At 37.6% G+C, this 14172-nt stretch overlaps 1 protein-coding gene across 1 annotated transcript; it reads right to left on the minus strand.

The window, feature by feature from the left end:
• Window positions 1-7874: 7874 nt before the first annotated feature.
• On the minus strand, window positions 7875-10919 carry LOC140233458 (F-box/LRR-repeat protein 8-like). The gene is made up of 2 exons (XM_072313575.1): window positions 10871-10919; window positions 7875-9082 (listed from the first exon to the last, which is right to left on the minus strand). Exon 2 carries the CDS (start codon window positions 9069-9071, stop codon window positions 7875-7877), a length of 1197 nt encoding a protein of 398 aa, XP_072169676.1. The 5' UTR covers window positions 9072-9082; window positions 10871-10919.
• Window positions 10920-14172: the final 3253 nt, after the last annotated feature.

Raw genomic sequence — 14172 nt, forward strand, 5'->3', positions numbered from 1 at the left:
TTTCCATTTTCTAGAAGTCACTTCATCTGTGATTTTAGTTTCTTTAACAATGTCATTTCAGGTATTATAATTATCAAATGATAACATTACACAAGTTCCCTCCTCCATTATCTTTCATCCACTTAAAGGTGCATGGTCCCGGTGTTTTAGTCAAATGCGTAGTTTCCTATAGAGACCTACGCTTTGGTAATCTTCGTATCAATGCTAACGATGATCGGCAGTATCATCAACAGCGCCATCTACACTACCGGGACTATGCCCCTTTAATATTCCAGCACACAAACACAGTACATACACATACAACCTCAAGTATCTCCAAAGAAAACAATGACAATCAACATATAGGGACATCCAAATTGTCAGAGATTAAATCACAACATATAGTTGAATTTTATTTGATTGTCTTATAAATAACATTCTATAAGGCAGTGGATCTAGATCTTTCTGTTTGTGATTATTGCTTATCATCTGACAGCATTTGAAAAACACAGTTTGCAATTCTGACACACTGTGGTAATTGAGCACAAGCATAAAGAAAATGCAATAGTTTTATTCTTTCATATTTTGCAACCTTCATCTTGGTTGATTTGTCCACCGGTTTGTCCATTTGTAGAAATGATTAAAATCTTACAAAAAGAAGAAAACAAGAGAAAAAATATAGATGAAATCATGTGTGAGTGATATCTGTTATTCCATGGGTTTGTTGATCCGATAATGAAGTAGGGTTTGTTGATACAAACAGCTGTGGTATTATTCTGAAGATTCATGATGCCAAAAATTAATTCAAAAGTGTGTACTAACAAACCTTTGAAGTTACGAACCTCATTTTGTTTTTTAATTAAAATAACCCTTAGGAATAACAAACTGTATTTCATTTGTGGATTTACAAACCTTTGCAATAACAAAGTGTTACCATGATAGACATCTGGTTAGAAACAGAGCAGTTCATCAATTCAGCATATTCCAGACTGGCCTGCATTCCTCCAAAAGGATGTGATCCCTTCAACTCAGTTTTGCGTAAGTATGGGATGCCACAATGGTACATCATATGATAGTGGCAAGATACACCACTTCAATATCACTCGCACAATGCAAACAATGTGTTTAAACTTGAGGTTTTTTACACTTTCTGCATGTCATACCTACATTGGTATGAACCTAGCTTTCTTTTTTTTCTGCTCTGTGCTTGCATCAAATAATGTAACATACATGTATTTCGTCGCTGGGGTGATAAGACCTTGTATCTGCAATTTTGGTGAAAATGAGTTTTTTGGATTAATGGTCAAATAATGGGTTAAGTGATGTCCTGTCCAAATCCCAACTGTCTTAATCCAAAAATGAAGCCACCACGGCATTTCAAAGGAAAGGCTATCCCATTCGCCACAGTGCTTTGGCCACCATGTTTTTTGGCTCTCCTGAACATCTGACATTTTGTAGATACGAGGTCTTATCACCCCAGCGACGAGTAGTAACACCAATTCTTCAGTTCATGAGTTTGCTGCATCGCTTGAGGCTCTGCAAATTAACATGACTCATTTTTATATAATGGGAAATGCCCAATTCAACAAATTTTCAACTGCTTTTTAATGAAAAGGTAGAGTTGAACATCTACTCTCATACCAACCCAAATTGCACATTCTTATCAGTCGTAATCAAAATATCACAACTCTCTTGTGCAAAAAAGCAGTCATAATACTACCTTGGGTTATAACAATCACACAGGCCATGATCCTTTAATTTTTTTTTTTTAATGATTTTTACTAATGACTATAAATCAAATGTCCTGCAATCTATCCAATGAGCTAAACATGTTGCTGTCATGGTAATTTTGTTGCATTTTGCACTTCTTTCAAAATATGGGTCTTTCATTACACTGGGCTTTGGAAGTAAATTGAATCCAGGTATTAATCATCTCCATGCCAAATGGCAGGAAGCAGATGAATAGAAATGACATTGCAAGAGAAATTTTTGGCATATAATGCATTGAACAAACATAGAAGATACATTAAAGGGATCGTATAGTTTGGGTTGAGACCTAATTTCAGGTTTCTAACATTTTTTGGTGAGATAATGAGAAACCTCTTATGAAATATGAAAGAGCATGTAAATCTATAAGGAGCTCAACATTTATTTGATGAAAATTGGTTTTGAAATGGCTGAGATATCCAAAACAGAGCGATTCTAATAAGGTGTGGGACCCACACTTTATTACGATCACCTTGTTTTACTATGTTTTTGGATGTTTCAGGCATTCCAAACCCGATTTTCATCAAATAAACTTTGAATTCCTCTTAAAATGGTATGTTCTGTACTACATCATAAGTGTTTTCTTGATATCTCGCAAAAAGTTAAAAGCCCAATTCTCATCTCCACCAATATTGTACCATCCCTTTAAACTTAATCAACCATAAACTATCCTATCAATACACAAAAGTAGAGCTCTCTATATATCTATTGATATAAATCTTTTTTTAAAAACAATCCGTATAAAATGCTAATGTCACAAAATATTTCACACAAGACTACTAAAATGCTAACAAACTCTGAAGGTTTCTATATAAAGGTACTTACTCTGACAAAAAAAAAAAAACAACAACAACAAACAAACATCTTTATCATTGCAAAACTTTGTTTTCCATTGTATGGTTCAATTATAAACACAGTGACTGACAAAAGCTTGTCTTTCGAAATGTTTCACTTTAACCATTAACAAAAGCCGATTTCATATAGTTATTTTCTCTTTAAACATGCATGGCCTTTTAATGATATGAATAATGATATTCAGGACAAATAATAACATGCCTTTTTGTTATAAATTACAAGACTGTCAACAAATGAATTGTGAAAAAGAAAAATCACAGAAGAACATATCATCAATTTGTGAACTGTGTTCATACCAAAAAATATAAAAAGATGTACATGTACAGCCATAAGTGGCTATCCACATATTACATCATATTTGCTGAAACTTTGGGGGAAATAACGATGTAGGTTGGTGATGCAACTTGTGTAGTGTCTATGGAAAAACAAAAATCACAATCGACAAGACCATCTATCCTAGCCAAATATCTGGCTATATTTTTTTTTTTCTTGCATAGACTGAAATGTATTCCTTCATAGATTCCTTCATAGATCTCATTATTCTCATAAAAATTACTGACATTGCACTACTAATTAGAGCATAAAAAATACATTTTGCACTATCATTGAAAGTTTAGATCAAATGTTAGAGAAAAAAAAAATAGTCACTACTGTACTATACGAGCTGCCTCAACAGACATGATCAGTAAGGTAAGAAGCTGCAAAGATGTACTGCTTAAAGGACAAGTTCACCTTCATAAACAAAAGGATTGAGAGAATGTAGCAATATCAGTAGAACACATCATTGAAAGTTTGAGGAAAATCAGACAATCCGTTCAAAATTATGAATTTTGAAGTTGTTGAGCAGCCACCACTAAATGAGAAGACTACTGCAGCGTATGATGTCATATGAGTACAACAATATAAGGAAAATATAAAGAGAATTTCACAAAATGTCATCTTTTGAAAAAAAGTACACATTCCCTTGACTCATTACTGACATATGTTTTGGGTAACATGATTCCCCCTGCCTTTAGAAAGAGGCAAGTCAAGTGCTCTTTTATTATGCCAAAAAAGTGAAAATATGTTGAATTTTCTTTACATTTTCTTTATACTGTTGTATGCATATGACATCACAAGCTGTAGTAGTCTCCTCATCCAGCAGTTCCAGCACAAAAATTTTACAAATTCATAACTTTTTTATCGATTGTCTAATTTTCCTCAAACTTTCACTGATGTGTTCTACTAATATTGCTGCATTCTCTCAATCCTTATGTTTATGAAGGTGAACTCGTCCTTTAATGTAGAGCCTCAATATGACATTATGCAGAGCTCGACACTAACGGTGGCCCGGTGGCCCACGGCCACCAAAAACGCACGTCGGGCCACCAAAGTTTCAGAAATTAAGAATCTGGTGGCCTGATCGGGCCACCAAAAAAGGTCGGATGTTTGCCTTTGGGCCACCGAAAATAAAAGTTAGTGTGGAGCCCTGCATTATGGCATAATTTTCACTAATTATTGCTGTGTCTTTCAGAAAATACCATACTACAAATGGCACAAAGGCATAAATACATGAATAATGGTACTAAAATAAAACTAACTCTGATTTTTACACAATCACAGATTTGCTGGTGCAAAGCTTCATGACTACATTATATAGACTATCTTTGATAGTACTGAGATCTTTGAAGAATATTCCATGGAGCTTTAAATACTGGCAAGGCTCATGAGCAACTCAATTTCATACCATCCAGTCATGAAAGAGCAGTTTATTTGATTTACCTTGTTCACAATCAATTCTTCACAGGTGTTATCAATCAAGCACCAGTCACATACATGGTAAGACTCTCAAATGCTGAAGTGTGCAATGCAGCTGCAGATCTAAAGCCGCAGCCTTCTTAGATTCTGAGCTTAACAAACTTTTGCAATGCTTTTTTTACTTCACCCTGGAAGATCAGTTAAGCACAGAGTGATATAACAGTGATACTGTGCATCAACCATTAGCACTTGTAATACTATTAGCTGCAGCATATCTTAGGGAAAAATATTTGTCCTAGATACAGTAAATTCAAATCCTTCACTGTACAAAATGTTTTACACGATACACTCTTCTACCAGCATTGTATCTTGTCATGTACAATCAAGGTCTGACAAGTGTCGTCTTCAAGAAAAAAATAAATAAATGAAATAAATGACGCCCTGTAATCGGTAAATGTTCGCTATGTAGGGAGCAGGGTGAACCATCAGAGTTTTTAGCATGTCAGAGCAATATGCGAACAGTGCTTGCACAGTATCCTGAAAAGCACCCAAGATTTTAAGTGCCTTGCCCAAAAAGAAACTTTGAAGTAAATCACATGCCTCTACAGATTTGCAATTCAACAACATCTTCAAAGGAGCCAGAGATTCTAAGTGCCAAGTTGAAAAGTGACAAAATGCAAAAAACAAAAAAAAACAAAAAAAATCAGCATGGCCACATTTGCTCTTTTTTTTTTTTTTTGTATTACCACTACTTCACTATGGTTAAGATTGCATTAGAGAGCTCTTAGAACCTTAAAGCTACTGTGGTTCTTAAGGAGATCCGGCTCCAGCTGAAAAAGGCTTGGCAATTGCTTCTCCTGAAATGCACGCTTTGGACACATGAATTCATATAAATATGTTACAATAACTTTTTCTATAAATGCAGCATGCCAATCTTGAAATTTCAAGATACGGAGAGCTCTGTGGAGAAATGTATTTTAATAGAAGAAGTGGAGGTGAACAAAGGTATTCATCATTGCACATATAGCCAATATGTCACGCATTCTGACATCTTGGCTTCCTTTCTGATCGCACTCTGTTACAGTGCACAATGATCTTTTGATTTCTACAATCCAAATAAATAAAACTGTGCAAAGACAATCAAAGCACATAAATTCAAATATTTTGACCCAAATTGACAGTGATCATGTATCATTTTATTTGGCATTGCATTATGATGCTGTATACCAAATTTCTGAAAGACAATATACCACGTACACTACAATAGAAAAGTTTTAACTCAGTTCCTTTTAATCAAGCAAGTCAATGCACAAATATCACAAGCATTTCTCACTGGCTATACTTCATACCATAACATAAGGTGGCAATTGATTTCTGACATTTTCACACTTTGTAATGCAAGTGCATTATGTATCTATAGGGACTGTTCAAGGGACCTTGTGTTGATATGTTTTTGCACACATCACTGGCAGTGTAGATTTTGTGTGTGTGTAACAGACCCTCTCCAAACCTTCAAGAGGAATCTCCTGTTTTTGTTCCAGATAACTGCACAATCATTACACTTGACAGGGGCGGATCCAGGAATTCTGTAAAGGGGGTCGTGACTAATTATTTCTGGTGCCACTTCCGGGTTTCATTTCATTTTTTTTTCTTTTCTATTTCTTTTGTTTTTAACGAAAAATAAAGGGGGGGGGGGCGTGCGCCCCCCTCTGGATCCGCCACTGTTGGAACATTATATAAGCATCCCACTGGGGGATTGAAGGAGCTGAAGTTGAACTCAACCATCCTGCATGTCAATAAAGAAATTTCCTGTGTCTGTTGGGACAAAAGAATTTCTTATCAAGTAACATGACATGTACACCGTTCATTTCCATTGTACAAATTGTACATCTCACCAGTACTACTAGTCAAAGGATCCCGAAGAAAAAAGGTGCAGCACTAATAAAGAAGTTGTGAATTACCATTACGAGTTTTTTGATACTTTCGCAGGTTTGTTGCATGGTGAGTAAAAATGATGAGTGATTAAAAACTAGTTATACTTGGAAATGATATCATTGAATACTGAAAAGAACTCAAGCTGTCACAAATTAAATAAGGGAGTGAAAAATATTAAATATTATAAGGCACTCAGATTGAAAGATTACTGCAACTAAACTGCATAGTTGGCAAAAGTTGTCTACAATAACTTGGGAAGGAACCTATGGTGTGTTTTACCAGATTTTTTTTCCATTTTTTTTTTTTTTTTTTTTTTTTTGTGGGGGGGGGGGGAAGGGTAGAGGAGGGAAGCTGTGTGACGTCATAATACAAATTAAATAGCTTGCACTTATCACACAAAGATATCACACTCACAGAAAATGGTGCAAAGAATACGCATGCCTTTTCATTCACTATGGCATGCAATAGAAATAAACGCACTTTCAAGTTCAAAAGAAAAACATGCGCACATCCATTCATGCATACAACAAAATGTCAATTTCAGATTATGATTCAAACATTACATTGTAATATAAACATGAAGTTCAATTGACATAAGAAATTGAATAGCAATCATTGATTGGATGTGCACCATGGTTCAACTACATGAAATGCATAAATTTTGAGTGTGTGTGAACAAAGTGGGATCTTAACACCAATATTTCCATGATATATTACAACAACATGCGCATGCTCTACATGTAGGTAAATTGAGCTTGAGCAGAGTGATGTATCACAAGCAGGGAGTCAAGCTCAAGGTCAGTGAACAAACACTCCTGTGAAAACAACTGACCTTAATCCAAGATTTGAGGTGCATTTGAACTCTTATGAAAGCATGGGGAAAGAGACGAGCACATGACACATCCATGTTTAACCATGAGTTCACTCTCCACTTTCAGTGAAATTTTTGGGGCATGTTTGTATGACACGTATTAGGTTTGAATCACAATCCCATTGTCTTTAGTTGCAAGGGTGAATGAGCATCATGGAACCCTTTTGGGATGACGCCTGGAATCTCTTCTTCAATAGTTGATGTAGTAATGATACAAACTTTGAAATTATATACAAAACTCATAGTAATGCCTTGATAATTGGGACAAATACAAATTAATCCCATATTACAGCCCACTTTTTTAAAAGAATGGACCATACGGTTATTGCACAAATAAGGTGCATGAAAATAATATCTTTCTTACTAATTCTAGTGATTGTCTTCTGAAATGTAACCACACAAGAATGCCATAGTCTGCTAATACAAGGCATATAGAGGATAAAATTTAAAATAAGGTCAAATCCTCTCTATGAAGTGAAAGGGTTAATGATGATTGCAAGGGCTGCTCTCCAGAATTCAAGCAGTATTGAAAAAGCCACATGCATATTTATAAGTAAACATAATACACTCTGAATTACCAAAGATAAATGCAATAAAAAAATCACTACAAATGTATGGTTGAGGAAGCATGCTCTTGAGATACCTTGTGACTCACACACTAAATATCCACAATCTTGCCTATAATACCAGTATGGGTGGGCCTTCTTTATTTTGCAACATACGAAGCAAGTTATCGACCCGACATGACTGTGTTTCTTGCAGCCCTGCCGATAAACACCCTCTGCATCTCATGGAAGTCATCTGCCGTTTTCAGCGTGTAGTCCACCAGCGAGGGACACAAGGCCTTGACCTGCGCAATGGTGTCCTCGTCCAGCCCACAGTAGCAGTGGAGGACCTTCAGACGGGGTGCTTGGGACACAAGGTTGATGAGCTGCCGCTTGAGCAAGTCCGAACCTTTGGTCACGATCACAAAGTTTTCTAGCGTGCGGCAGTAGAATGCAGCCACGATGCCAACTTCATGGTGGAGTTCAGACATGGTGCGCATGCTCAGCTCAGTCACGGGGATCTGTGGTTGCAAGATGTGACTGATTTGATGTCGCTCTATGGTGTGGTCAAATTTCAAACTCACACGAAGTTTTGGCGATGAGGCACTAAGAATGTCCCACGCATCCGCAGACAGAGGTTTGTGGTACTTTTCCTCACGACGACAGGCCAGAGAGAGATACTCCAGGGGTGCGTGGCCCTCGTCCGCAAATGCCTTGAAGACGTCGTCGGATACGGATTTGTAGAAGGTGCTGAGCTCACGCAGCTTCTTGCACTTCTGGACGAGTTCGAGAAGTTTAGTGTCGGATATGTGGCATGTAAGGGAGACATTCTGTATGTTGAGGTGTTCCAGCGTGGGCTGGTTGTTTGCAAGTAATGACAGAAGGATGTCAGTGATTGAAACGGCCATTCTGCTCAGGTCTACCTTCCGTAGGTGACTGTGCACCTTGACATTGGGAGCAGGGGGCCCAAAGAGCAGGGCCAGACTGTTCAGAAACTCGCCTCCCTTGAAGAAGAGGGGATTGTCTGTGGTAAATTGGATGGATATCTCTTCTAGTCTCCTCTCCGTGCATTCCGCAAGTTGATCGATGACCTCACACGCATTTCTCCGATTGGCTTCCTCCGTTTGTTTGAGAATGACTGAAACGTTTCTCAGCTGCTGGCCATACAGCTCGATGCATTTCAGCTGAGAAGAGTCCTCCTCAGCCAAAAACTTGAAGTCAAATGTCCTCCACAAGATTGGTGTGTGGAAATTCTCGTACCAGGACTTGCATGTGAGTCCCGCTTGATAGCGATCCTTCAGACCCAGACAGGCAAATATTTTTACCACAATATGGTCTGGCAAGGACTGCCATAGATCTTCCACCACTAGTGGATCAGCCATGTTTGTCTTTCCTGCATACCAAGAGCAAATCAATGCATAAATTATTGAAACACATACATACATTGTAATGTAATTGCATTACAAATTACTGTAATTTGATTGGCAGTATTTGCGCAGACAAAGCCATAAAAATGGCAAGGGTGAATTGTCTTCACCATTCTTCACAATCGCAAGAGAACATTGCCAAATCATATATTTCTGGAGTTAACATCCTCAATATAATAACATGGTAACTTTGCATCCTATGTATGATAATTACAACATCTTCCCTGGTAAATCAAATGTAAATGCTGAATTGTAAATAACTGATTGACTCTGGTTGCAATTTATGAGCAGGTGAAAAATGTGGTATTACATTTAAACTTTGTTCATTTTAGAATAATACAAAAGGAGAAAATCTTTTAAAGATAAGGACATTAACATAAAATTTAACACTTGATAGAGACACGCATTTACAACTTCATGAATCAGAATATTCTTGCAGCATGCATGACATATTTTTTCAACCTATTCCTTTTCTTTTTTTATTGTGCAGCGTTAGGCACTTACACTTCACATGAAAAGCAATGGAGCTATGGTGTCACACTGCATTTAAATTCTATTATCCATAAAATAAAAGATTTCAATTTTCACCCGGCTGAATTTATACAATCACTCAAAAAGATTTGTGACAAGTCAACACATACGCCACTTTAAATAGTACTACACAACTCACCCTGAATATATTATTAATTAAAGTTCAAATATTAGGTACTGTATATTGTAAATATCAATGTGCGAAATGTTTAAAAAATACACAAGAATTTACTAAATAAGCAATGAGCTGATTTGGATAACAAGAAATCTTCTTCTCTTTGTCTAAACAACATTTCTGACTCATGATCGGTCTGATGCACGTACACATGATGGGCCAAGTTATGTATAATAAAGGCCCTCTCTACTAGTCATGCGGCATGGTGTACAGTGGTGCATCTAGATTAATACTTTTAACACACAAACTTTGTTTTCAACATAGCCATATGAACGGACCATGCAAACTTTGCAACCAAACTTTTTGGGCAGACATAATTCTTTGGCATTTTACACACATTGATAGACAGCCTTTGAGCACATGACACATGTACATGGAAATTCTGACAAGAGCTTTGATACTTTGTCTTTGTGTTGTTGGCATATTTATATTGATTCTAGAAAAAATTGGATGGCTTCAAAATTTGGCATAATTGCAAATAGAAAACAAATTAATGTTATTTTCTGGAGCAAGTGGTCCAATTCCTCTACAGTTGCACTTCTCATAATCATACACAAGTCTAATGTTAAACTCTCGATATCTTTCTTTTTTTTTTCAATAACAACGACAAAAAAGCACAGCACAGCATACTGCCATTCATATAATTATGTAATGTATTACTATTACAAATTAACAATCTATTATCTAGTTCTGAATGTTCATTGAGATGCATCTTTGAATTTGATCTAGCAGAGTTGTAGACAGCTAACTGTTGTGTTAGATCTGTTCCTATTCCCTGGACCCTGGCCTTGCCTTGGCCTTACAACTTGTTCTAATTTCTACTATCACGCTTGATTACACTATTTCATCATACCACCACATTCACCTTGTCCTTGCAGATGGATATCAGCCATGACCTGTTTAGAGTGCTACTGACCATGCTGACCGTACTGTACCGATTTAGAATTTACTTACTCCTCGTATGACAGTTAACATATAATTAATTCTACTAGCCTAGATCTAGTAAATACAATTCACAGCTCTACAATGATAAACACTCACTACTCACCCGGTATACCGCCCGGTTCTGCATGCGTGGTGCGGTAAACTTTTTTACAGCTCCATAAAAACTATAATCATGAAGATGACATGAACGGCGATCGTTCACTCGTATTAAGCTCGTAAAGTGTACATGCATAGCGAATCCGGAAGTGAATAAAATATGACCCTGCCTTGATATCAATATACATTGGAATGCAAATTCATTCACTCGCAACACACAATGCCTGCCTTTTCAGCATTCAGTGATGACGCCGACATCTGTACCTTGACCGGTTTCTCACACCTTACATGGGCATCGAAGGGGCCTTTTAACCATACGACATCAGTTGCTATTTTTGGAAGCGGATCAGCTGATCAATACGATTCAGCCAGCGATGCGAGGATCTTGAAGTGATGTTGATAACAGTCCCTAAAAGGAGACGAGTGATGGCGCTATCACTATTCATCCATTTTTATGAGAAGTTTTTTTTTTTTTTCCTTTATATATTTTATTGATTTGACAGAGACAATCCAGGGACCAGGCTGCAGTTGACTGTGGATCTTGATTCTGAGAATTGACGAGAATCCTCAAACTATAACTGGAGCAGTGGCGTATCTAGGGGGGGGGCAAGGGGGGCACGTGCCCCGGGCGCCACTCCTTGGGGGCGCAAAAAAAACGAAAAAAACGAAGAGAAAAAAAAGAAGAAAGAAAAAAGAAGAAGAAGAAGAAGGAGAAGGAAAAAAAAAAAAAAAAAAACTCGCCCGGACCCGGGGGGGGGGGGGGGGGGGAGGGGGGGAGGCGCAGAAAACCAAATCAAACAAGATAAAAACAAAACATGATGATGACGCGGACAAATAACAATGTTTATTGTGTTCACACAAGAATTAACAAAAAAGAAAGATGAGAACAAAACGTGATGATGACGCAGAAATATACAAATTTCGGATCATCACTCGCGCATACTAATTTAGAGTATTTTTCAAGTCTTCAGTTTGTTAGTATGAATCGTTATCTATAAGGCCGCCACTATATCTTGATTAGAATTGTAAGATTTAATAAGCAAAAAAGACAAGAATTCCATGTTTTGTAAGCTATAATGCAAAAATTTTCGACTCGCTCGCTGCGCTCGCTCGCCAAAAATTAACCAAAAAAAAAAAAAAGAAAGAAGATAAGAACGAAACGTGATGATGACACAGAAATATACAAATTTCGGCTCATCACTCGCGCATACTCATTTAGAGTATTTTTCAAGTCCTCAGTTTGTTGGTATGAATCGCTATCTATAATGCCGTCACTATATCTTGATTAGAACTGTAAGATTTAATAAGCCAAAAAAGACAAGAATTTCATGTTTTGTAAGCTGAAATACAAAAATTTTCGGCCCGCTCGCCAAAATTTATCAAAAAAAAAGATAAGAACGAAACGTGATGATGACGCAGAAATACATCGTATACAAATTTCGGCTCACTCGCGCATATAGAGTATTTTTTCAAGTCCTTTAGTTTGTTGGTATAAATCGTTATCTCTAAAGCCGTCACTATTATCTTGATTAGAATTGTAAGATTTAATAAGCAAAAACGACAAGAATTCCATGTTTTGTAAGCTGAAATACAAGTTTTCGGCTCGCTCGCTGCGCTCGCTCGCCAAAATTTATCAAAAAAAGAAAGAAAGATAAGAACAAAACGTGATGATGACGCAGAAATATACAAATTTCGGCTCACTCGCGCATGTGATTATACTAATTTAGAGTATTTTTTCAAGTCCTTAGTTTGTTGGTATAAATCGTTATCTATAAGGCCATCACTATATCTAGATTAAAATTTTAAGATTTAATAAGAAAAAAATGACATGAATTCCATGTTTTGTAAGCTGAAATACAAAAATTTTCGGCTCGCTCGCTACGCTCGCTCGCCAAAATTTATCAAAATTTTTTTCATTTAAATCACCTCAAAAGACCCCTCTTAGGTGCTTGAAAAAGCATATCATGTGGACCTGGATGGGGTTGGGGTTGAACACTTTTTTAGAAATTAGGGGCGCAATTTTCCCGCTTGCCCCGGGCGCCGTTTTCCCTAGATACGCCACTGAACTGGAGAACCACTGTGCAGCAGATTCATAAAGGAAATGAAGGTCAATCCTTAGAAAATGCAATGTCTGTTGATTCACGTGAATTCGCCATGGAGTTATCCATGATAACTCCATGATATCAGCTACCGGTACCACCAACACAGGGGCCGGGGGGGGGGGGGGGGGGCTTGGAGCTGTACATCATCTTCCACCCCACCCTGGCCTACCCCCTCCCACACCTGCACACCTGCACACACACACACACACGCACACACACACACACACACACACACACACACACACACACACATTTGGGTTTCTGGAAAAGCGAAAAAGCAAACAAGAAAGGGGGAGGTGGCAATAAGAGTGTTTCAGTTCAGTTCAGTTTCAATAGTTTCAAGAGGAAGGAGAGCTACGGCATCTACATCTACAAGGTTCTGAAGCAAGTGTTACCCTGACAACTTCACCACCCCTCCCCCACACACACTCACACAGTAAAACAAAACCAACAAATGCTTCTGATAAAGCGATGGATGACTTGGTGATAGTCCCCGTCAGCTAGCAGTCTGGGCATTTTATGCCAAGACTTCGAAGCACAATCTGTAAAGGTAAACAAACGAACAAACAAGCAAACAAACAATCAAAAACAGACAAACAAACAAAGACAAAATTCAAATTCATAAGATCACTGAAGGTCGGAATATACACAGCACCTATCCATCCCTTCTTTGATATAGGGCCTAGATTGTATCTGATTGTATCATATGCAAAGGCCCTTGCCAATATGGTGATTCTCGTGTGTGTGAAGAATGGTTCCATGACATTTGCTCCAACAATTGCTCCGATGAAATATTTGCACGTTGAGCCAAGCATAAATTCCACCCACAGATATTCCTAACCCTATAAACCCTAATCCTATTATAATCCTCACATCGTACACCATACCACCCTATCAAAACCCTGTAGAAAATAAAACCGGAGCAATTGTCGCAGGAACAAAATGTCGTGTCACAATGAAGAGTATTGGTTTCAAAACTTTGTCAAATAATTTTCCTAACTCCTTGTTGTCGTTTTGTATACCTCTGGACAGGAAGAAACCAATGGGAAAGTGCTGTATACCAATTATTGAGTCGTTTAAAGAGAAAATCTTCCCAAATACAAGCCACAGAATGATGGGGAGGGGGTGAGGATCGCCGTTTGGGGCTGCAGCCCCCTTCCCCCCCCCCCCCCACACACACACACACACTTTTTTTTTTTTTTTTTTT

This window comes from Diadema setosum, chromosome 9 (genome assembly GCF_964275005.1).
Source record: "Diadema setosum chromosome 9, eeDiaSeto1, whole genome shotgun sequence".
Classification (NCBI taxonomy): Eukaryota; Metazoa; Echinodermata; class Echinoidea; order Diadematoida; family Diadematidae; genus Diadema; species Diadema setosum.